The sequence below is a fragment of the Siphateles boraxobius genome, unplaced genomic scaffold, assembly GCF_051911475.1.
Source record: "Siphateles boraxobius isolate OS27281-9 unplaced genomic scaffold, OSU_SipBor_1 19, whole genome shotgun sequence".
NCBI lineage: Eukaryota > Metazoa > Chordata > Actinopteri > Cypriniformes > Leuciscidae > Siphateles > Siphateles boraxobius.
The window spans coordinates 17,093,663-17,118,996 of NW_027508799.1; the positions used below are offsets into that span (position 1 = coordinate 17,093,663).

A 25,334-nucleotide genomic window follows, 5' to 3' on the forward strand; every position below is an offset into this window, starting at 1 on the left:
TTACTTTTGCCAAGAGATTTCTATTTATTATGTATCATGTCCGACAGAGAGAAACAGGCATAGTAAAATAAGGCTGGAGTTTGATCAAATATGTGCAGTTGAGATCACTGGCGTGCACAGACCTCCTCAGGGGCAGGGGTCGAAGGACAAAAAAGGGCACACACAAAAAAAAACGTCTGCGGCCAAGTAGCAGTCCCTGTGCTTCGCCTGTGCTTCACCCCAATATAACCCCAAGTCAATATCTGCCTAGGAAATCACCTAGTCTTAACCGGCATTGCTATTTGTACTCATTGTGAATACGCAGCCCACAATAAGTTTTATTTTTATTTTTGATCACTCTTACTCACGACATGCTATCTGGCAACAAAGGATTCCATTCATTATGCTAAGCTAGCGTAGGCGCTGCCAAACTAAGACAATGCATGCACTGAGACAAAAATGCATTTGCCCACCTATCTAAATGGGGGAGACGGTGAATAACCCCTATTTCAAAAAACGGTGGCTTGTTTCTTTAATGTTATCTGCTGCTCCTGTAGTTTGAAGACGTGTGGCGAACTGCTGCATACATAGCGCTGCAAAGGAAACTCCACCTACCACTTCATCTCGCCCAAATTTTTATTTATTATTATTGTAAGTTGCAATAGTGTATTGCTATCTATTATACTATTTATAATAATTATTATTATTATGATTTACAATTATCAGAGAGTGGCACAATACATTTTGAGACAAAAAGGGGCAGGGGCTTGAGCCCCCCTGGTTGAGATGGCATTTCATGGACTGCTAAGGGCAAAGTCTTTAACAGGAGTCTGTTTGTGGGAGAAGCTTGTAACATGTTGTCTGCACCGTGGGCGGAGCCTGTTTGAGGTTGATTTGTGTAATTGACAGAGTCTGTTGTGGGCTTGTTGACTGCTATGTTTGGTTCAGCTGATCAGTCTTCAGATACACCAACTGCACAGGTATGTAGGAAGGTTCTGGCCTATCTCTTTCTCGATGTCTTAACCTGTGGGTTGGAGGGTGAAAACAATTCAATAGGAAGCTGAAAAACACAAAATAAAACTTCATTTCACAATAGATTTTATAAAACATACCTCCTCCACCACCAGATAAGGAATACAACTGCTGCTGCCAGGCAGATAATAACAATTATGCTTGTAACTCCAACTACTTTTGCTGAGTGTTGATGAAAAAAGAAAGAAAGAAAGAAAGAAAGAAACCATTTTTTTTAAAAAATACAACAAAGAGCACAAATTGAATATTGAATATGATTTGTTTCAGGAAATAAACAGCATTAAATGCTACTCACATGTGTAATAACTAGTGGTGGCTTCTGCTTCACCATTTCCTAAATTAAAGAAATTTGAATGGGTTAGTTTGTTCAAAAATAAAAACTCTGTCATCACTTCCTCACACTTGTGTTGTTCCAAATCCAAATTACATTTTTTACACTAAGAAATATGAATAATGTATGATTTTGTGGAAAAAGCATGAACAGAGGATGGCCAAAAGCTGAAGAGCTCCAAAAGGATGAATACACCATAAACATATAGCTCTTATCATGTCTTCTGAGGCCATTCATCAGCTTTCTGTGACGGACAGACATTTCACTTAACATCTTCCCTCTATCATATGTCTAATCTCATGTGCACTTGTTTTTACATCTAGTGTGATGCATTACATGCAAGAACATGCAAGAGCAAATTATGTCAAATGTGTCTTCATCTTCTATGTTTTAATATGCACATATGTAATTTAGGCCTACATTAAATAGCTATAGCAGAGGGAAAGATTTCCAATGAATACCAACTTGAATTTCTGTCTGCTTGTATGGCTTTGGGAGATTTACTATAAAGTGCACGAGTATGCATGAGTATGTCCTACTTTAATGGTGGGAGCTTGACAGTACCTTTAAATTGTATGAATGCTCTGAGAGTGAAGCATACTACCAGGAAAAGAAAATCCTTACTTCTAATTAAACATACACTGAATTTGTTCTACATTTCATGCTTTAAATTACATTAATATGTTTTCAATGTTTGTGAGAGAAAAGAACTCCTTAAATGTTATACGCTGCATCAAAAATCGCATACTTCCCTACTATATAGTAGGCGAAAAACAGTATGTGACAGAAGAATGTCTGAATTCAGAGTATAAAGAAGTAGGCTAAAATTACCCTACTACTTCCGGCGAATTTCTGAAGTGTGCATATATGGACACTTTACTATACCGTGAGGCCACTGGAGAATGGAGGTGAGGAGACAACTAATGCTGGTAGGTCACATGATAATAACCACATGGCAAATGTAGTACGTCCAGATTACATTCATACTACACACATTCATACTATATAAAACATAATTTTAGCGCTTGTGAAGTAATTACTTATTCAAAATAAGTACCTACTCAAGAGAGTATGCGATTTCAGAAGCAGCTATACTGTTGTAATAATGAAAATGGTTGCGATAATGTTCAGAGTTGTAATCTAGGCTACTTTGAAGAATCCCAAATATAATATTTTTGATTAGTTCAACACGTAGTCAATGCATAATGCCTAATTCCATTTATGTGATTTTATTTTTAATGATTTTACTATTAGTCTAAAGTGTATCTAATCTAATCTAATCTAATACAATATAATATAATATAAAAGTTAGAGGATATTGACTCTATGGATAACTACAAGCAAAGAAATTACCTTCAGAAACAGTTGAGGTGTTCACATATACAGTGACTCCTAATAAAAATGGGAGAAGGACAGAATTACAATGAGTGTGAGTTTTGACAGAATGAGTGCAATAGCACGAGGGTGAGAGAAGTTTGGCATTATTATATTATAATAGAAAATCTGTCAGAAATATTGCAATAGTGGTGACCAACTCTCCAATTCATGGATTGAAAGCCAACATGTTGTGGTAAATGGTAATCGACCATGTCAAAGATTTCCTCATAGTGTTAGTCCTTTTAACATTCAAGAGGTCATATCTTGAGGAATGTGATAATCTGTTTCTGAGCCAATGCCAACATCAGGACACACAACTTTTATTATTCTCAGGGGGGTTTGCAGTTCAAATGCATGTCAGGGGTGCATTTCAAATGCGGACGGGCCATCTGGAGCACAGGGACATTTGCGGTGGCCTGGTGGTCATTCTGACCTGCCGTGCAGTCAGGTTGGCGTGTAATAGGCTGATGTGTACAGTAGCTAGGAATAAATTGACGGACCTCAGAATCTACGAATCAGGCAATACCGTGTGAAAATGACACCACCACATGACCCAACATCAGTGACGCATTGCCTGTTTGGCTATCCGACAACCGTGCAAACAAAAAATGGAGAATAAACGCAAAGGAGGAGCAGAGAGGGAGTGGATAAAAAAGAGAAAAGTCCTGGCCACAGACGCAGAAAGATGCTGAAAAATCACAGCCATGTTCGCCAGTAAGGGAGCAGGTTGGTCAGAATTACCTACACACACGCTGCACGCATCTACAGCATGGCTAGATATCGCCTAATAAGTCCACTTTGTGTAATCTAATGGTGTTCCCAAAATATTTTTTAAGAAAAAATAACGATAGAAGCTTTAAAGAGCATTTTGCAGCATCTTAGAAAATGACAACTGCACACTGTTTTAGAGACGGGATACAGTATTTTCTAGTGAAAAGTTGAATAACTAGCAATGTAAAGGGTTTCTGCGGGTCTTCAAAAGTCTTAAATTTAGTTGTATCAAATTTAAGGCCACAAACAGTTTTAAATGGTACAAGAAAGTCTGAGCACTGCCTACAAGGCCTAACTTTTCATGTCATTTGTTTGTGGTTAGTTATATACATTGCGGGTTTTGCAATATGGAGGTGATTTTTTTCTGCATAACAGGAAGTAAGATCTAGGCAAAGTCTTGTTTACATCCCGTGTTGCTTCAAATTACAGTTCAACTAAAGTCTTTATATACCAAACACTATTTCATGACAGTAATCACTAAATAATGACTAAACAATCCCCACAGGAATAACTAAATAAGACGAAAACTATTTTGATTTTGAAAAACAGATCTAGATTTTAACTACGTAGAAAGTTGGCATACACTGAGCTAAAAAGGATCTATTTGAAATTTTATACTTTCATTCTTAAGAATATCGAAAAGCAGATTAACTAATTGTGGCCACTAAAAAAAAAATTGTTTTGTTTTTTGCATGCGCTAACGAGTGCCCAATTCACCAAAGGAATTACGTAGATCAGGCAATGGTGCAATTTTGTGTGATCTGTAGCGGGCCTAAAGGAGGCGTGTTTGCACAAAAAGAAGAGTCAATGGCTTTATTTAAATATTGAATGAATGAATGAGGCATTTATATAGTGCTTTCATATGTACTACTGTACACCTAAAGCGCTTTACAATCATGCTGGGATCTCTCCTCAACTACAACCAGTGTGCAGCATCCACTTGGATGATGCGACGGCAGCCACAGTACAACGCCCCCAGTGCGCTCACCACACACCAGCTATATGTGGAGAGGAGAGAGAGTGATAGAGCCAATTAAATGGATGGGGATTATTAGGAGGCCATGATTGGCAAGGGCCATTGGAGGGAATGAGGCCAGAGCACCGGGGTTACACCCCTACTCTTTACGAGAAGTGCCATGGGATTTTTAATGACCACAGAGACTCAGGACCTCTGTTTAACGTCTCATCCGAAGGACGGTGCTCTTTGACAGTATAGTGTCCCATCACTATACTAGGGCATTAGGACCCAGACAGACCAAAAAGGTTAGTAGATAATAGTAATAGTAAATGGTAGGTATTACGCTGATGTACCATATGCAAAAGTGGTGCAACTGTTCAGTGAATTTTACTGTATAAGCGTTAGTCCATATATACATATATAGATATATATATTAGCTCTAGCGAAATTAAGATAAATACAATTTAAAATTCAGTCATCAATTATGTTTTTCCAAACCTCTATGACTTTTTCAAACTTGTGACATATCTTGCAGTAGGAAGTTTAAATATGAGCTAATAAAGAGCCAAACAAATTTTGGTTATTATTTATTGTGGAAAAGAGCAGAGTGAACATTCTGCAAACTTCTCGTTTTGGGTTCTATGGAAGAAAAAAGGTCATGCTGGTTTGGAACAACACGAGTGTGAGTAAATAATGACCGGATGTTAATTTTTTTTAGGTGAACTATTCCATTAAAGTTAGTCCCATGCATTTTAACCCATCACAGTGAACGGCTTCACCTTTTATTGAAGTGAAAGAGCTTGATGGGGTATGTGACGATGTTGTTGTCATATAATCTCTGCTTGTGAAGTCGCTGGATGTTGAATTTATTGAAGCAATTTCATTGGTTGTTGTAAAAGACTCTGCCTCTTTTGTTGTGCTCTTCAAAGTTGTCTGGCGTGTAGTTCTTGTTGTTTTGGTTGTGACAACTTCATTTGTTGTTGTCAAAGTTATATGCCCTGTTGCTGGAGTGTGTCATATAATAAACATAAATGTGGTTCTACCCAAAAATATGAACACAAACAAGCATAATATAACATATATACCTGTGGTTGGCATGCTTGTGCCAAGAACTGTGGGGATCTTTATTTCTGTTCTTTGTGTGCTGGATGTTGTAGTCTCTGCAGGTAGAAGTAAAGAAATAATACAGGAAGTAAATAAATAATACAGGACACTTTAGTCTTGAGCCAATCTTGGTAAGTCATAGGGTTTAAAAATAATGTGTGCAATTTTATATCCAGAGTGTCACGAACTGCTCTGAGACAAGAAAGTTGAGATCCAAATGCAGCTTTTAATATAATGAGATAATCCAGACACACAATCCAATGCACAAGTCAAAATCCAGGTAGGCAGTCCAAACAAACAAAACACATAAGGTAGGGAACAAGGCAAACAGGTAATCCAGAGGGAGCCAGAGAGTCCAAAAACCAAAATACTGGGAACCAGAGAAATGCTCAGAGATGCAGTGCAACAACATACACAACTCCGCAGTGAGTGAATGTGAAAACCAGGCTTATAAGGGGTGAGCTAAACAAGGTAATGACATACAGGTGAATGTGATCAGTGATGAGGAGTCCGGGCAGTGAGTTATGGGAAATGTAGTTTGTGAGGGAATAACAAAAATCTGAAGTGGAGTGCCCTCTGGTGGCTCTCAAGGACACTCCAGCTCATGACCGCTACACAGTTACACTATTTATTGTTTAATTCCCCTAAAAAATTAAACACACTGTAAGCGCTATCGAAAGATTGGTTGTTTAAGTATTCCGACACAGTGACTGGCTCAGTATGACCAATGCTAATGTTAAAACCATGTAGCTAAATTACAAACTTCACTTTTAACTTCAACAACAGACACAGAAAGACAGGGAGGAATTGGTACTTAAGATTATACTTACTTGTCACAGGTGGATTTCGGGGATCAGCTGCAAAGAAGGAATAATAAAATCACCACATTGATCATCTGATTTCTGTTAGGATGCAAATCTAAACAAACTTAGACATTTTAGAATCATCAGAAGAAAATGTGATGTTTTCTAATGGTGTTGTGAGTGGTTGCCAAGCCATTGTAAAGACATTACTAAGGTGTTCCGAGTGTTTTTTAGCATGTCCTTATTTGTTTTGAGAATTTTTTAAAGGCCAATTCACTCTGCACCAACAGACAGCGACTAATGACAATGGTGACATACTGTAATCTTGCGACTGTCGGCGTTGGTCGGTGCAGTGTGATTTAGCCTTAAAGGGATAGTTCACCCAAAAAGTACAATTTCTGTCATTAATCACTCACCCTCATGTCGTTCCAAACCCGTAAGGCTTTCGTTCATCTTTGAAACACAAATGAAGATCTTTTAATGAAACCTGAGGGATTTCTGTCCCTTCATTTACAGTCTATGCAACTACCAATTTGACTCTTCAAAATCCATATGAATTGAGCAGTTTAGTCCATCATGAAGAGACCCGATCGCTTTATATGATGAACAGATAATTTAGGCTTTTATTTACATATACATATTCATCAACTCACACATCAGTTATGGTAAACAGAGAGAAATTGGGAGAACCAATTAGGTTTGTTCTTGACTGTCAAGCAGGTTGGGTTGAGCTTCTATTTATGTTCGCTGATGTTTGATTTTGCAATGTTTATATGTGATTAAAAGTCTAAATTCAATCTGTTCATCATAAAGCAATTCAGTCTATTCAGAAAATTTGGACTAAACTGCTCAATTTATGGATTAGTTTGACAATCTTTTTATGAACTTTTTGAAGTGACAAAGAGGTAGTTACGGGGACCGTCAATGGAGGGATAGAAATCTTTCAGATTTCATTAAAAAGATCTTCATTTGTGTTTCGAAGATGAACAAAAGTCTTATGGTGTTGGAACGACATAAGGGTGAGCAATTAATGATTTTTTGTCATTTTTGGGTGAACTAACCCTTTAAGGTTTAGCAAAAGTGTTCTAGGCACCTGGTATTTAAGATGCGTTTTGGTCGATTGGATCACAAGTGGACAACGCTAAATACAGGTGTAAATGGGGTCTTAAATGTTTTGAGCCTGTCCACTTTCGAGAAACTCCAGAGGTAGATAAAAAAGCATTAGATCGAATTGCTTTCATAGTGTAAACGCTCATGTGGTTGAATGTGTTCGAACAGCCACAAAATACCACCTACTCTCCTCCTACTGACCTGGTGTGTGAACATTATGGGAAACGCACTAGCCAGACGGCATTTAAACTTTGTCAGTTGAAAAAACCCAAGTTTGGTTTTAAGATGAAAAACGTACCAAGCACAATGTTCTCTCACCATTCCTGATTTCTAACTTTCACTCACAGCGTTCGCCGTGGTCTTGCCGCTATAAGAGCTGAAATAAAAGCTGATGCTCTCCGCATGTTTTTCCGTTGTCTCCAGTCGCGTTCATACGTAAATTGCGCAAGCATATTTTAAGGTGTTGAGAAAAATACATTGCAGAGGAGGCAATCAGAGGAGGCCTTGGTAAGTCAACCAATCATTGTAGATATGTAAATTATGTGATGTTAGTTTGAACTGTTACCCCCGATGAACTGTTACCCCTGATAATGTACCAAATACCTTAAAGTTGCAATGTGTAAAAATTTTGAGTATCTATTAACAGAAATGCAATATGACATCCATAACTATGTTTTGAGTGGTGTTTAAAGAACTTACTTAATAAACCGTAATGTTTTTATAACCTTAGAATGAGACATTTATATCTACATAACCGCGGGCACCCCCTTCTATGAAGGTCGACATATTGTGATGTCATGTTTCTACCGTAGCCGAACGCGAACAAACAGCACTACAGAGCGCGTTTCGTCACTACCTTGAAAGAGAAGCAGCAGAAAGCTATAAGCTAGCCATAAACACCGTGAGTAGTGACTTTTCCCTTGTCAGTGGTGTAAAATATGTAGTTGGATTGTTTCATGTAACTTAGTTCTTCTCCCTCGCTGTGTTATGGCTTTGCTATGTGGTAATAAATGTGCTGGTTATGTTCGTGAGACAGCTGATTAGTACTCTTGTCATTGACCGTAAAACAGTAACGTTACAGGAAACACCAACCCGTCGATCGCAGTCGACAAGTCGATCTTGGAAGCATTTTAAGTCAATCGCGAAGAGTTTTCAAAATCAGAGAAAAAAAGCCTATTGTGTGTAGTAAATGGTGTCTAGGGGATGCGGAGGCACGCGCGCTGTTACAATCATGCCATTTTTGCTGCACGCACCTTTGGGCTCATGCGGACGCGTCGAGTTTAAACAAGGCTTTACGCTTTAACCAGCTCAGCCACAGTAACAGCTCATATTTAGCCAACTAAACTTTTACTACCCTGTTAGAAAAAATATATAGTTGCATATAGTTTCATGTGTTTCTTCGAAAGGGAGGGGTGAGCAGTGGGCTGGACCCTCAGTGCAACTCGCAGCCGAACCGCTAGATGTCGCTAAAAATCACACACTGCACCTTTAACTAAGGAGAGTGGAGATATTGAATATTTGATAACCAACAAATTTACGAAGCTACCATTCGATCAGCAGCTACGTATTTAAAAAAAATGAAAGAAGACCCCATGCCTAAGTTGGATATAGGCTACAGCAATCAGCTTCACTAAACAGCCGAACGTGCACTTTTAACACGAACATTTAAAGGGACAGAAGGTTGAATTTTTGCTTCAAGTAATAGGCTAGGTGAGTGAAATTGTATTATTTTGCTGTATACGTGTAATTTTCTGTACATTTTCTGTCTGTACATTTTCTATTTCGCAGTATGGGAGATTGACTGTGCAGTATCCCACAGACCAAAACAAAAACAAACATTCCGACACGGAACGCACATTTCAAAGTAAAATAACTGGCTCTATCATTGTTTTTCAGAGAAACAAGTATGTGAACTCAGCATGTTTCCTAAATATCTGCAAACATATTATGGTATTTTTATGCTTTAGTACAGTCAAAAACTTACACACAGCACCTTTAAAGCTCCAGTAGGTAGCTTTTGTAAACAAATATTTGTTAAAACTGTCATTATGTCCTGAAAGTAGAATATGAGACAGATAATCTGTGAAAAAAATCAAAGTCCTCTGGCTCCTCCCTGTGGTCCTACTGCCATTTGCAGAAATACACCGCTCCCAGTCAGAAACAACCAATCAGAGCCAGGAGGAATGTCTTAGCAGTGTCAATCACGCTCGTGTACGCGCTGATCACCCCTCTCTTGCACAGCGCGAGCGCGTACCGTCGTTCCTGACTCTCCTGTTCAAACTCGTTCATCCAAATGAACGAATCTTTTTTCGAGTCATTTCGTTCATTCAACGAACGAAATGACTCGAAAAAAGATTTGTTAATTTTGAACGAGTCTTTTTTGGAGTCATTTCGTTCATTCAACGAACGAATGACTCGAAAAAAGATTTGTTCATTTGGATGAACGAGTTCGAACACGATCACGAACGTGCATCACAGAACAGAGCAAGGCGAGCATTTGTGCTTATAAAACTTAAAGTTTTTTATTTATTTTTGAAATGACCGATCGTCTCGCTAGATAAGACCCTTATTCATCGTCTGGTATCGTTTAAAACCCTTTGAAGCTGCACTGAAACTTTCATTTGGTCCTCGAAACGTTTGTGTCCTATGTGTCCTATTGAAGTCCATTATATGGAGAAAAAGCCTGGAATGTTTTCATCAAAAAACTTAATTTCTTTTCGACTGAAGAAAGAAAGACATGGACATCTTGGATGACATGGGGGTGAGTAAATTATTAGCAAAAGTTTTTTTTTAAAGTGAACTAATCCTTTAACGTTATCTTAGTAGCTATAACTTATAGAAAGAGTGCAACCTTATAAAGTTACATGTATTGCAAAATACATAATGATTTGAGGACCAAGTTTGTAGTCAAAGTATGGGCAGGCCATAGTCAATGTAAAGCATATTGTTGATGTTTCGTCCCTATTAGTGAATGTTCCATAACTGTTTATAATCTGCTGTCATCGGTGGTCCTGCTTACTAGCCTGTGCGTTCACGGCAGGCTCCGCTGTGGGGGAGGAGCTGTGGGGGAGGAGCTGTGGAGGAGGAGCTGTGGGGGAGGAGCTGTGGGGGAGGAGCTGTGGAGGGAGGGCTGTAGCGCAGCAGAGAGCAAGGGGGTTGGACCTGTAAGTTGTGCTTGTTCAAATTTTCAGGCTAAGTCAACATTTTCTCAAAACTCCCTACTGCAGCTTTAAAGGTGAAAACAATAAATCCTTGTGCAACCTCTATTTAAAAACCCAGCAGCCGCCACACTGCTAGTCAAAAGAGCCCACACCTTGAGGTTGGAATACATTGCACTTTTGCACAGATTTTTTCCAGATTTCAGTCTAACGGACTCCACACTAGTTGCCGAAAGTCAGAGCCAGTCTGTAGATTTTGGGCAGTTAGAATTGACAGATTTTGCAGAAAATTATGTAGTGTATGATGGGCACAGACTCTGATTAGTACTTTGATAATTCAGTGGCTTTAATTATTAATTTGCCAAAACAACTAAGCCAAACTTTGTGATAAGGAATCCATCGAATATATAGAGCCTCGCACATGACAGTCAAAGTAAAAAAAACAAAACAAATCGTGGCCACAAATTAAGAATTCTGCCCCATGATTTATTAATTTGTTCCCTTATTTTATTTATATAGTGGTCATGATTTAGCTAAAGTAAAAAAATGGAGCGGACATGTCATGAGCCCTGGATATCTCTCTGCAATATGCAATGATCTTACGTATGCACGTGAGGGGAAGGCCGGTGTTCCAGGATATGTCGCCATTTTCTTGTGTGCAGTGGATCAGGTTGGATGTTCCTGCTTTCCTCACGTAGCCCTCTGCACACTGAATGCGAATTCTCGTACCTACGGTATGATTCTTAATAACAGGAACTGCGTTGGGTGTCTTATTCCAGGGTCCACAGAAACCTGAGACAAAGTAGGAATAATGTCAAAAAATATTACACATGCAAACAAAGACACTCATAGATAAAATCCAATTAATCATTGTTGCATTGATATTATAAATAACTGATTCTCTGTAATGTGCACAAATCAAGATAATACCAGTGACTTTGTTGCATAGTTTCTCTCTTTTTTCCCGTTTCAGTTTTCTTTTTTTAAGGAAGAGTTTGGAGCTTGGAATAGAGGGGAAAAGTAAACATCATCTACAGTTTATATAATTCTAGATATTTTAGTGCTATAAAAATGGAAAAAGGGTAAATGGAAAAATTGAAAGAAAGACGAAACTGGACTTTGATCCAATGGAAACTGTACTCAAAAATGACTGGGGACATATCATTCATGACTCTTTAATACAAATAAAAGAGTTTACATAATGAATCACATTTTGGAATACAACACAGCTTTATAGCATCAAGTGAATACTGAAAGTCAGAGTGTACGCTGTGTACACATTTCTTCACAGATTGTTTGGTGACCCTGTCACAATGGAATGCACTGGAGCTGGCAGCATTATCAGACCCCTTTAGGTAAATTTTGGTACTCTCTCATTTCACATGAGGAGAAGTAATTTATATCAAAGTCTTAAAGTCATATAGCAAAAATCAGCCCAACATTGTAAGGTTGAACTGTAACCTCTGTGTGTTTTCAGAGTTTGCTTTGGTTCGTGTAAAAAAAGTGGTTTTCCGAACTGGTGCACACCAGAGAAACAAACCTGAGTACATTTGAGAAAATAAAAAAAATAGGTCCATAGGTGATCTTAGCTCTTCCTGGTCACATAGAAAATATGTTATTATTTTTTACTTGATGGTTAGACATGACATATTTATTATTATTAAATTGAAAAAAAAAATCTTTAAAATTGTATAAAAAAGTCTAAAGTGTTTAAAATAATTTGAAACCAACATGAAGTCTGAAAACAACATATGGTTCAGAAGAAGGTCTTAAAACAAAATAACTGATACAAAAAACCCTTGAGCACATTTTGCTGTGCAAAAACTCTCCAGTACATTTTTGGACAAGACAGTGCACATAGCTGTTAAAAAGATAGAATAAAGTTACAGTTTGTTATTCCTCCTCTAATGGAATGAGGAAATAGGGGAAAACTATTTATAATAATTTATCATCCACCTACACATAATTAAAAATAGCCCTGAAACACAATCACTTAAAAATAGTGCTTATCTCACTAGCGTTTAGTGAAATGGAAACAAGTCTAAATTTTGACAATATAACCACTATTCAAAAGGATACAACACTGTGTGGGGGAGCACTTGTACAATGGTGCTTTCGCAATCTGTCGAACCCAGCTTGAACCACTATGCAACACCACTCCTAGAAATGCACCCTCCAGCTCAAATTGAGCATCAGAATGGGGGGTGCAATAGATTTAAGTGATTTTTAATGTGGAATGGTTGTTGGTGCCAGACAGGCTGGTCTTAGTATTTCAGAAACTGCTGATCTCCTTGGATTTTCACACACAACCGTCTCTAGGGTTTACAGAGAATGGTCCGAAAAAGAGAAAATATCCATTGACAGTTCTGTTGGTGAAAATGCCTTGTTGATGCCAGAGGTCAGAGGAGAATGACCAGACTGGTTCGAGTTGATAGAAAGGCAACAGTAACTCAAATAACCCCTCATCACAACAGAGGTCTGCAGCAGAAGAGCCTCTAGGAACACACAATATGTAGAACCTTGAAGCAGAGGGGCTACAACAGCCGAAGATCCCCCGGTCCCAGTCCAGTCAGCTGAGAACAGGCTACAATTCACACAGGCTCATCAAAATTGGGCAAAAGTTGCCTGGTCTGATGAGTCTTTTCTGCTGCAACATTCAGATGGTTGGTTGAGAATTTGGCATAAACAACATGAAAGGATGAATCCATCCTGCCTTGTATCGACAGTTCAGGCTCGTTCTGATATTTTTTTTGGCACGGTTTGGGCCCCTTAGTACCAATTAATGTATTGTTTAAAACACCACAGTCTACCTGAGTATTGTTGCTGACCATGTCCATCCCTTCATGACCACAGTGTATGCATCTTCTGATGGCTACTTCCAGCAGGATAATGCATTTCACAAAAAGCCCAAATCATCTCAAACTGGTTTCTTGAACATGACATTAAGTTCTGTGATGAAAAGACCTTGAAGTTGTCTTCCATCACTGTTTTTACTGTGTTCTTACTGTTGCTTCTATGCATTTTATAATATTTACATGGCGTTTGCTATTTTATATTTCCTGTTTAAGCTGAGTGGGCATGGCCTTAAAGAAAGTGCGAACTGGAGGGGAGCGCTCATTTGAGCTATTTATGAAAATGTTTGTGCAAATGTATGTGTTGGTTTTATTTGGTCCCATTTATTGCATTTATTTACTCTTGTTCTTAATAATCGTGTGTATTTATTTATTAATCATGCTAAGGCAACAGTTGGTTTTCTTTAAAAAATGGTATGCTTCAATAAGTAAGCGGGACAATGTGTATTTAAGGCAGTCGTCACTAGTGGAAGCAAATTGGAAGACGGATCATGGTTTTTGAGGTAATTTGAACAAGGTTATTGTTGCGACGCTTGAGCCAGTCCTCAATAGATGATGAGGAGAGTTTGTACTGTTTTAGTACATAACAGTTCTAGTTTTTTCTAGTTTGCTTTTATTGATAACCTGTTTTATCTGTTTTAACCATATTTATTTGCACATTTTGCACATCCGCTTGTAAGAAACATCTTTTTGGATGCCAACGCCACTCCTACGTTTACATCTTGGAGTGATTCTCCTTTTGACCACTCTAGTCACACAAGTTCACTAAACTCAAATGGCCTCCGCAGTCACCAGAACGCAAGCCAATAGAGGACCTTTGGGATCTGGTGGAGCCGGAGATTCACATCATGGATGTGCAGCTTACAAATCTGCAGCAACTGTGTGATGCTATCATATCAATATGGACCAAAATCTTTGAGGAATGAGCAACTTGTTGAATCTATGCCACGAAGACAGTTGAAAAGGGTGTCCAACCCGGTACTAGCAAGTAATAAAGATGCCAGTGAGTGTATAAATTGTTTTACATCAAGGTTATAATACAAATACATGATGGTATGTCTAGATTGAATAAATATTGACTTTATGAATTAACTTTTTCATCCTCGCAAATATATCTTTTTTTTTGGAACACAAAAGAATGATATAAGGGCTTTAGCACCAGAGGAACCTTTTCATAGTTCCTAGAACTATTTGCGGAAGTACAACACATGTTGCCGTGTTGGTACTGTAGGAACTAGGAATGATTTTAGTCCTAGGAACTCCTTTTGGAGGAACTAATTTAGCTCCTACTTCAGAGTTGGGTCTAAACCAGCTCTATAGGAACTACCAGTGATGTTAGTATATGAAGTACGTATATGTTAGTATATACTAATAAAGATGGAGAATGGGAGCACTATGTGCTCAGGCTCTGGCGTTCTCAGCGCCGTCAAAATAAAAGTCACAACAACAAGCGTGGATTACGTCACTTCAGAGGCTCTACTGGTGGTGCGAATGCAACCAGGAAAATGTTCCTATGGGAACCTTTAGTTCTTGGGGAACAACCTTGGAGGCTTGTTCCTAGAACTAAGTTCCTAGAACTACCCTTGGTGAAAGCCTAACCCTAACTAACCCTAACTACCTGGTTTACTACATCTGAAAAGTTACAAAAGGACCAAAAACATTAAAAAATGACCATTGCACTAACAATTATTTTGCATTTCTGTTACAATAAAAATCTCTTGGCGGCAGTATGTTTAAATAATTAAAAGAAACACAAAAAAATTGCATTGCTTATTTTACACTGTTGTAAAGGAGAACTGAAGATGTTATTTTTGATTATGCAACTTCCTGTTGCAGATCAAAATCTCGTCACACACACACACACACCACATCCCTTGTGCACATTTCTTATAATGTCAAGTCCAAAAAAAGGCTCCTGAACATGAATAAACCAAATGACGACTGTGGTATTCTGCTGCTGTGTTAATAATTCCAAGGAAACCTATAGCAAATTATGGATGTAGTTTTGTTATTTAGGGTTCAGTGGCCGGACATTTTTAAAGATGTGGGCTTATAACGGAAACCATGTACAAACCTCAGCTATTTTTATTATTTCTAAATTTTGAACCACAAGTCATTACTATTCTCCCCTTAATCAAGATTTCCTTATACATGATTAACCTCAGTATAAGAAGAACCACTATTTAAAAAAAAAATTTGTGAACAACGACTTGAATGTGGTTCTGTTTATCACACAAAAACATTATGGCTTCAGAAAAAGAGTCATACACTCACCCCTTTATTGGGTACACTCACAAGTATCAGGTTGGACCCTTTTTGCCTTCAGAACTGCCTAAATTCCTCATGGCATAGATTCAACATTTCTCAAAAATTTTTGGACTATATTGCAATATAGTATCACGCAGCTGTTACAGATTTGTCAGCTGCACATGCATGATGTGAATCACCCCTTTCACCACATCCCAAAGTTCCTTATTGGATTTAAATCTGATGACTGTGGAGGCTGTTTGAGTTAAGGGAACTCACTGTCATGTTCAAGAAACCAGTTTGAGATTATTTGAGCTTAGTGACGTGCATTTTCCTGCTGGAAGTACTGTATATCCATCAGAAGATGAGTACACTGTGGCTATGAAGAGATGGACATGGTCAGCAACAATACTCAGGTTGGCTCTGGCATTTAAACAATGCTCAATTGGCACTAAGGGGCTCAAAGTGTGCCAAGAAAATATTACAGCAGCACCACCAGACTGAACTGTTGATACAAAGTGGTGTTGATTTATGCTTTCATGTTGTTTATGGCAAATTCTGACCCTGAATGTCGCAGCAGAAATCGACACCAATGTTTTTCCAATCTTCTGTTGTCCAATTTTGGCAAGCCCGTATTGTACCCTAATTTCCCTACTCTTAGCTAACAGGAATGGCACCCAGTGTGTCTTCTGCTGCTGTAGCACAGGTGATTACGTGTACCTAAGTGGACAGTGAGTGTATGTACTTCATCTATGCTTTTTTGGAGCTTGACAGCCATGGTATGAACTGCTGTTGCATTAAAAAGGAGGTAACACTTTACAATAAGGTCTTATTTGTTTACATTAGTTAATGTATTCACCAAAATGAACTAACAATGAGCAATACATTTGTTACAGTAGCTATTTATTAATCTTTGTTAATTGTCAGTTAATAAAAAACCCAGCTGTTCATTGTTTGTTCATTTTAATTCAGTAACTAATGTTAACAAATACATGTAATTGAATAATTTATTAGTAAATGTTGATTTTAACATTAACCAATATTAATCAATGCTGTAGAGGTTTCGTTAATTCCTAGTTCATGTTATAAAATGAAACCCATTGTAAAGTGTTCCCAAAAAGGACTAATTTTCGGTACAACATAAACAATATTAGCATAAAAGTAAATATTGACACAACTTAATTTTGGAGGGGAACAATTAGCTTAATTCTAATTTCTGAATAATTAGCTCAAGTGTGTAACTCAAATGTATAACTTTATACAAAACTGTACCACTTTTTATATAAATTAATGAATAGGCCTATGTTATATTTTTCACTATAATGACTTAAGACTACCCTTACGAAAAATAAGTATACTTCAAGTTAATTTTATGAAGTATACTTAAGTAATGTTCAAGTATATTTTCAAGTATAATTATGTAGTAAGTATACTAGTGTCAATATGTAATAGTAGTAAACTTGTAAGTGTACTATTTTAATACTGCTTGGGACTAAATTGGCCCACTTGTAGTATATAAAAGTATATGTTTAAGTATACTATAAGTGTAACATTAGTAAACTTTAAGTGCACAACTAGTTCATAATTACGTTTCTCATTTGTACTGCAAGAGAACTTATGAGTATACTAGCAGTTTACTATTTTAATACTTGTAGCTAAGTTTTAGTTTATGAAAGTACACTTTGAAGTATACTCTCAGTAAACTACTAGTTTAGTAGTTTTATACTTCAAGTTTTCTTTAAGTGAACTTAACATCATACTTATAGTTTACTAATTATGTATTATTTTTGCTCTTTTAGTGTACTCTCAGTAAACTACTAGTTTGGTAGTTTTATACTGCAACTATACTTGCACAGTTTATTTTAGTGTACTCTCAGTAAACTACTAGTTTGGTAGTTTTATACTGCAACTATACTTGCACAGTTTATTTTAGTGTACTCTCAGTAAACTACTAGTTTGGTAGTTTTATACTGCAACTATACTTGCACAGTTTATTTTAGTGTACTCTCAGTAAACTACTAGTTTAGTAGTTTTATACTAAAGTTTTCTTTAAGTGAACTATTATACTCATAGTTTACTATTTATATATTATTTTTGCACTTGCATGCAGGCCTATACTCAGTGTTGGGAAAGTTCACTTTCTACATGAACTAGTTCAAAGTTCAGTTCACAAATTTTAAAATCAACTAGTTCAGTTCATAGTTAATACTTCACAATTTTGAACTAAGGTCACGGTGCCAAAAAATGAACTAGTTCGTAGTTCTTTTTTTCCATATGTTGCTGCGAGCTATTTTTATTTTATTTTATTATTGCCACAACCCATATTCAACCACAGACAGCGGTTATTTTATCGGCGGGCAAAGTTTCCACAGAAATTTAAGATTTTTCCCATCCTCACCGACCTTGTCTTAAAACTGATCATACGATACGACGCCTCCTCGCTGCTTTGTCGACTACATGCTGCTTTTTGTTTTGAAGACGTATGCGGCGGCCGCGGTGCGACACTGGTGGCTTGTGTTGCCAGACTGGGTGTTTTTTTCGCTACATGTTGAGGCCTGTTTACGTGTGTTTTATCCGGGTTTTCGACTGGAAGACTCTATAGAAATCTGGCACCCTACTGATTCACCGTATATGACCCGTTCACAGACATAGACATCATATAGATAGACGCCCTATCGACCGCTACTGCCTGTTGGCCCGGACGCGATATTTTTTTTCACAGGATGGTAGGGGAAGACTCATGAATATTCATTAGGGAACTCATGCCTGATTGGTCTGATGACCTACCCCCTAACCCCGCCCCTAAACCTACCCGTCACTGGGGGTCTGATGACCTACCCCTAACCCCGCCCCTAAACCTACCAGTCACTGGGGTTAAGACCAATCAGGGATGAGTTCCCTAATGAATATTCATGAGTCTTCCCCTACCATCCTGTGAAAAAAAATATCGCGGCCCGGACGAGCCATGCGGCCACCATCTTAAACCGGTCACCCGCTCCGCTCAGTGTAATCTGTTTGGCAGGTGCAATGAGCTGCCAGCGCATTTAATTAATCATATCTGACTCTGAATACCGAACTGATTTTCACGCGTTTTTTTTTCATACACGTAGCTACGATACAGGACACATTGAATATTTTGTTCACAAAATACAACCAATAGTACGGTAATGTTAAATGTTAAATCTTACTTGTGAAAAGTAATCCCCGAGTGATGGTCCGCCGATTTGAGCAGGAATATGCTGCACAGTGCTCTGGAATCTACTGCTGCTTTGCAATGCAAATAGGAGTATGACCGGTTTAAGATGGCGGCCGCATTTCTTGCGCCACAGCGGCCAATAGGGCATCTAGTCTCTATATGATATCTATGTTCACAGACACCAGAATGAACGCTTTCACAATAACGTTCATCAGGCAGTAGCTATACAGTACGTTCAGATCACGTTCGCCCAAAATATGAACGAGTTCATGAACTATCGTTCAATGAACGCGTTCAGGCACAACACTGCCTATAACGACTATGTTCAAATGTATTTTTTTATACTTGAAAAATACCTTTAACTATAGGCTACTTTAATTTTAAAAACATTTTATTAGCTTCATTCATCCTCTTTTATCCGCACTTGAAAGTTGGTAAGTTTCATAAAGAAAGGCAACCTTTTAAACAAAAAAGTTGAAAAAAATCTCTATATTTTTGTTAAAGACTTCGCCTTGATCAGATTCAAAACGATCTGATCAAAACACAGATGGCGTACATCGAGTCCAAAGCTTCACAGTCGTTTTCTCTTCATGTGTAACACATCATTTCATTTGGAAACATTAAGCAGTTTTGATTTACACGCTGTTTAATGTTTGATGATCATGTTATTTTACATTTGCGTGAGCAATCTTCTATCACTTGTTTCAGCTTCTTCTTCTCCTGTGTTTTGATCCGGAGATTCTGTACTTGAAGATGTGTCATAGTGCCCCCTACTGTATAACAGTGAAAACATGGATAGCTGGAAGATTCAGTCAATGGCGGGGAAAGTGTAACGTAGAATTAAAGTAAATTCCTATGTACACTACCAGTGGACTAGCCTACGAAAAAAATTCAGATTCTCAGAATTAGAAACTGTTTTATATCAATATTTTAATCAATATTTTCAAACAATGTAAGTTTCATAAGACTGCATATGAATGTAAAAAAGTATATTTAATAGGCTACTCGATCAAAAGAGTTAACACAATACCAGTGTACTTTGAATACTTAATTATACTTTTAAGTATATCTCGATCAAAAGATTGAGTACAAGTACAGGCCAAATATGCATGGACTTTTCTCTCAGTAAGTCAAGTACACTTAAGTTTAGTTAAGTATATTTCTGAGAAGGCCCTACCATAAAGTATATTTCTGAGAAGGCCCTACTTAAAGTATATTTCTGAGAAGTATATCAAATGTAGACTGAAAGTATGCTTTCTTATTTTTAGTTTAAAAGAAGTATACTAACATAACACTTGAATAAACTTATTTTTTCATAATGGATTATTATCGCTGTGTACATGATCAGGTTCAGTTCCATGCTTATTATGTAATTGTAATCCTTTATTGTCATTGTAACCTGTACAACGAAATTTAAAAGTGCCAAACAGTTGGTGCATCAATAAATCTAAATAAATAAATAAAAACAAAATATCATGTAATATTTTATTTACTCTATTCCACCTGAAAGCTTGTTATAAACTTGAACATGTTAGTTTATAAGACAGTGTGTAATATTATGTTTTAAAAATATGTATTTAATAAGCTACTCAATCAAAATAGTAAACTGTCACAGTCCTCGTCTGCACCTGTCTGTCCTTGTCTGCACTACACTTCCCAGAATCCTCCTTGTCTCCACACCTGAACTCACTCCCTCACTTACCAGCCTGTCCCTCGTTATCATCATCAGTGTCACCTGTTTTCACCTTGTTATGTTTGATTCATGCTTGTATTTAGTTTGCTTCTGTTCAGTGTGTCCTGGTCGGTTGTTAAAGTTATATTGATGTGTTTAGTGTGTGTTTCTGCCCGTCATTCTGCCTGCCTGTCTGTACCTGTGAGTTTGATCAGTAAAACTGTTTGATTTGGAGCTTTTGACTCAGCCATCTTCTTCTACCCGCACAACACCGTGACAGAACAACCGACCAAGAAAATAACTGAAGAGCCGACCTAACAGAAAATGGACGAAGCAAGTCAGATTCTGTGTTCCATCTCTCAAAATGGCCGTAAGATTGAATCCTACTTAGAGGAATTTATAAAGTACAGCCATCTAACCACGCTTACCGATCAGCAGTTGATGGATTTATTCTGGATTGGATTAGACCCTCACTTCCATTCATGGATGCCACTAGGAAATCCCGGTATGACCCTTGAACGGTATCTGGACTACGTGCTTTTGTTGAGCGGCTCAGTCTACACTGTGGGTGAGGCTGATTGTAACATCTCCGCTCAACCACTGTCACCAGCCTCCGTCACCACCCGTCCAGAGTCTCGTCCCGCCGAGACTATCCAGCCAGAGCCTCCCGTGTCGCCCCGAGCCCGGAAGAAGGTTTCAAACAGCATGGACCTGGGGGCTAAAATGTCGGATCCTGCACTTAAATCCGTCCGATCTGCACTGAAATCAGCTTCCCTTCTCCAGTCCTCAGTGGCAGGTTTTAATTCAACCTTCTGCACAGAGCCCGCCTGATCCTGCGCCAGAGGCCGCTGATCCTGCGCCAGAGACCGTCCAGCCGGAGACCGTCCAGCCGGAGACCGTCCAGCCGGAGACCGTCCAGCCGGAGACCGTCCAGCCGGAGACCGTCCAGCCGGAGACCGTCCAGCCGGAGACCGTCCAGCCGGAGACCGTCCAGCCAGAGACCGTCCAGCCAGAGACCGTCCAGCCAGAGACCGTCCAGCCAGAGACCGTCCAGCCAGAGACCGTCCAGCCAGAGACCGTCCAGCCAGAGACCGTCCAGCCAGAGACCGTCCAGCCAGAGACCGTCCAGCCAGCTCTGGATGACGCAGTGCTACTTGTGGGATCCATGGCTGTTGTGTGTGTGTGGGCAGCACACACATTCATTTCAGCCCATGAACCCAGCCCTGAGCTTTCTTCGCCGCTGGTCCCGTCCAGCCCTGAGCTTCCTTCGCCGCTGGTCCCGTCCAGCCCTGAGCTTCCTTCGCCGCTGGTCCCGTCCAGCCCTGAGCTTCCTTCGCCGCTGGTCCCGTCCAGCCCTGAGCTTCCTTCGCCGCTGGTCCCGTCCAGCCCTGAGCTTCCTTCGCCGCTGGTCCCGTCCAGCCCTGAGCTTCCTTCGCCGCTGGTCCCGTCCAGCCCTGAGCTTCCTTCGCCGCTGGTCCCGTCCAGCCCTGAGCTTCCTTCGCCGCTGGTCCAGTCCAGCCCTGAGCTTCCTTCGCCGCTGGTCCAGTCCAGCCCTGAGCTTCCTTCGCCGCTGGTCCAGTCCAGCCCTGAGCTTCCTTCGCCGCTGGTCCCGTCCAGCCCAGAGACCTCTTCGCCGCTGGTCCCGTCCAGCCCAGAGACCCCTTCGCCGCTGGTCCCGTCCAGCCCTGAGCTTCCTTTGCCGCTGGTCCAGTCCAGCCCTGAGCTTCCTTTGCCGCTGGTCCAGTCCAGCCCTGAGCTTCCTTTGCCGCTGGTCCAGTCCAGCCCTGAGCTTCCTTTGCCGCTGGTCCAGTCCAGCCCTGAGCTTCCTTCGCCGCTGGTCCAGTCCAGCCCTGAGCTTCCTTCGCCGCTGGTCCAGTCCAGCCCTGAGCTTCCTTCGCCGCTGGTCCCGTCCAGCCCAGAGACCCCTTCGCCGCTGGTCCCGTCCAGCCCAGAGACCCCTTCGCCGCTGGTCCCGTCCAGCCCAGAGACCCCTTCGCCGCTGGTCCCGTCCAGCCCAGAGACCCCTTCGCCGCTGGTCCCGTCCAGCCCAGAGACCCCTTCGCCGCTGGTCCCGTCCAGCCCAGAGACCCCTTCACCGCTGGTCCCGTCCAGCCCAGAGACCCCTTCACCGCTGGTCCCGTCCAGCCCAGAGACCCCTTCACCGCTGGTCCCGTCCAGCCCAGAGACCCCTTCACCGCTGGTCCCGTCCAGCCCAGAGACCCCTTCACCGCTGGTCCCGTCCAGCCCAGAGACCCCTTCACCGCTGGTTCCGTCCAGCCCAGAGACTGGTAATGACTCTGTCACTCTCCCCTTTAATTTTTTGGGGGGGGGCCATAGGCCCTCGCCGTGGCCGCCCGAAGGGTCCTCACCGCCATGGCCGCCCGAAGGGTCCTCACCGCCATGGCCGCCCGAAGGGTCCTCACCGCCATGGCCGCCCGAAGGGTCCGCACCGCCATGGCCGCCCGAAGGGTCCCCACCGCCCTGGATGCCCGAGGGTCCGACAGCTCCACCCTGGACGCCCGAGGTTTCGTCTGCTCAGCCACGCCCACGTCCTGCTCCGCCCTGGCCACGCCCACGTCCTGCTCCGCCCTGGCCACGCCCAAGTCCTGCTCCGCCATGGCCACGCCCAAGTCCTGCTCCGCCATGGCCACGCCCAAGTCCTGCTCCGCCATGGCCACGTCCTGCTCCGCCATGGCCACGCCCACGTCCTGCTCCGCCATGGCCACGCCCACGTCCTGCTCCGCCATGGCCACGCCCACGTCCTGCTCCGCCATGGCCGCCTGGTCCATCCTGGAGTCCATCCTCCTGTACCCGGTCCGCCTTCCCGTCACAGACTCCAGGATGCCCACCCTCCCACCCCTGTTTTAAGGCGTGAGGTCACGCCTACCGGGAGGGGGGAGTAATGTCACAGTCCTCGTCTGCACCTGTCTGTCCTTGTCTGCACTACACTTCCCAGAATCCTCCTTGTCTCCACACCTGAACTCACTCCCTCACTTACCAGCCTGTCCCTCGTTATCATCATCAGTGTCACCTGTTTTCACCTTGTTATGTTTGATTCATGCTTGTATTTAGTTTGCTTCTGTTCAGTGTGTCCTGGTCGGTTGTTAAAGTTATATTGATGTGTTTAGTGTGTGTTTCTGCCCGTCATTCTGCCTGCCTGTCTGTACCTGTGAGTTTGATCAGTAAAACTGTTTGATTTGGAGCTTTTGACTCAGCCATCTTCTTCTACCCGCACAACACCGTGACAGAACAACCGACCAAGAAAATAACTGAAGAGCCGACCTAACAGAAAATGGACGAAGCAAGTCAGATTCTGTGTTCCATCTCTCAAAATGGCCGTAAGATTGAATCCTACTTAGAGGAATTTATAAAGTACAGCAATCTAACCACGCTTACCGATCAGCAGTTGATGGATGGACAAGTACAAGCCAAGAATACTTAACTATACTTTTAAGTATATCTCGATAAACAAGTATAGGCCAAATATACTTTTCTGTCAGTATAAGTCAAGTGTACTTAAGTGCAATTTGAAGTATATTTCTTAGAAGTACATAAAGTATATTTCTGAGAAGTACATAAAAAGTAGACTGAAGGTATACTTTCTTATTTTTAGTTTAAAAGAAGTATACTAATAGCACACTTGAATAAACTTCTTTTTTGTAAGGGTAATCATAGCAGGAATGGTCACAGCCTACTGAAAACCATTACTGAGTGTTTTGTATCAAATCCAGCAGTCTTTTAATCAGACATTTACCCTCCCAATTCTTCCCAGTATGGAAAAATTACAATATTTCACAATAAATAAATAAACAAGCAAGGTGCAAATAATATAAGTAGGCTATTATATGCTATCAATAAGGCTATCTAAGAGACTGCCACAAGAATGAGTTTTCAATACTTCAGTTATTACCATATTACCATAATACCATATTACCATAATACCATATTACCATAATACCATATTACCATAATACCATATTTCAGTTAAAGTCTTCTAGTTTCTTTTTCTAAGACATGGTTTCGTTTTTTTTGTTTTTGTTTTTTTCTCTCGTTTTTTTAGGCCATGTGATGCACGAGCATTTAACGAAAAACTTATTTTTTTTAGCCAAGCAATACAATTTAGTAGTTGTAGAGTCCAAAGTTACAAAGTAACGCTAAACCTCAACATAATGAAATAACCTATACAATAACACTGTGCAGGTTTGCCAAACATATAAATGTAAAAAAAAAAAAAAAAAAAATCCATGATGTTCCTCAACTTACCGCTTCCTCTGGCAATAGTATTATGCTGATAAGCGGCCGTCATGAAAATGAATATAACCAGCATATGCATGTCCACTTGTCCCGGTGAATTCAGAAGGAACGCAGACGTGTAAATCCTCACGAATGAAATCGCAGACAGAGAGGTACTACATTTGTGCGTGTTTGATAGGAAACGTCTCTTTATGTCCACACCATCTTTCACTTTCACTTCGTGGGCGCGCCCGTGCGAACTGCGCGAAAGATATATTTCTTGCAGTTCCTGCTGGAAATAGAAGGCATTACGCTTTAAAATGACTTAAAGAGTACATAGTTAAGGGAAAGTAGCCCATAAGTTTTACTCTTATGTTGTGTGTGTGTGTGTGTGTGTACTGTAAACGAACGCATGCACAATGCTGTCAAGATCACCATGCCGCTATCACGTCGCGACGTGTCTCTCACTGCACGTCTTTTCTCTGTAAACCATTCAGAACAGCGCCTTGAC

At 40.4% G+C, this 25,334-nt stretch overlaps 1 protein-coding gene across 3 annotated transcripts; it reads right to left on the bottom strand.

The window, feature by feature from the left end:
- Positions 1-25,241, bottom strand: il15ra (interleukin 15 receptor subunit alpha). 3 transcript variants are annotated; one of them, XM_077233984.1, is made up of 9 exons: positions 24,854-25,241; positions 11,227-11,415; positions 6,383-6,409; positions 5,534-5,608; positions 5,228-5,452; positions 2,696-2,734; positions 1,307-1,345; positions 1,092-1,173; positions 1-1,003 (listed from the first exon to the last, which is right to left on the bottom strand). In XM_077233984.1, exons 1-9 carry the CDS (start codon positions 24,921-24,923, stop codon positions 913-915), a joined length of 837 nt encoding a protein of 278 aa, XP_077090099.1. In that variant the 5' UTR covers positions 24,924-25,241; the 3' UTR covers positions 1-912. The 3 variants fall into 3 exon arrangements, with proteins under 3 accessions (XP_077090099.1, XP_077090101.1, XP_077090100.1); XM_077233986.1 differs by lacking the exon at positions 5,228-5,452 and having other exon boundaries at positions 772-1,003; positions 24,854-25,046; XM_077233985.1 differs by lacking the exon at positions 2,696-2,734 and having other exon boundaries at positions 772-1,003; positions 24,854-25,046.
- Positions 25,242-25,334: the final 93 nt, after the last annotated feature.

Bases quoted from the DNA above. Each gene is read 5' to 3' on its own strand.
- il15ra (XM_077233984.1), bottom strand. From the start codon at position 24,923: ATGCATATGCTGGTTATATTCATTTTCATGACGGCCGCTTATCAGCAT. The intron at 11,416-24,853 runs GTAAGTTGAGGA...ACTTTGTCTCAG, and splicing joins TACTATTGCCAGAGGAAGCG to GTTTCTGTGGACCCTGGAAT. The intron at 6,410-11,226 runs GTAAGATCATTG...CCTTCTTTGCAG, and splicing joins CCTTCCCCTCACGTGCATAC to CTGATCCCCGAAATCCACCT.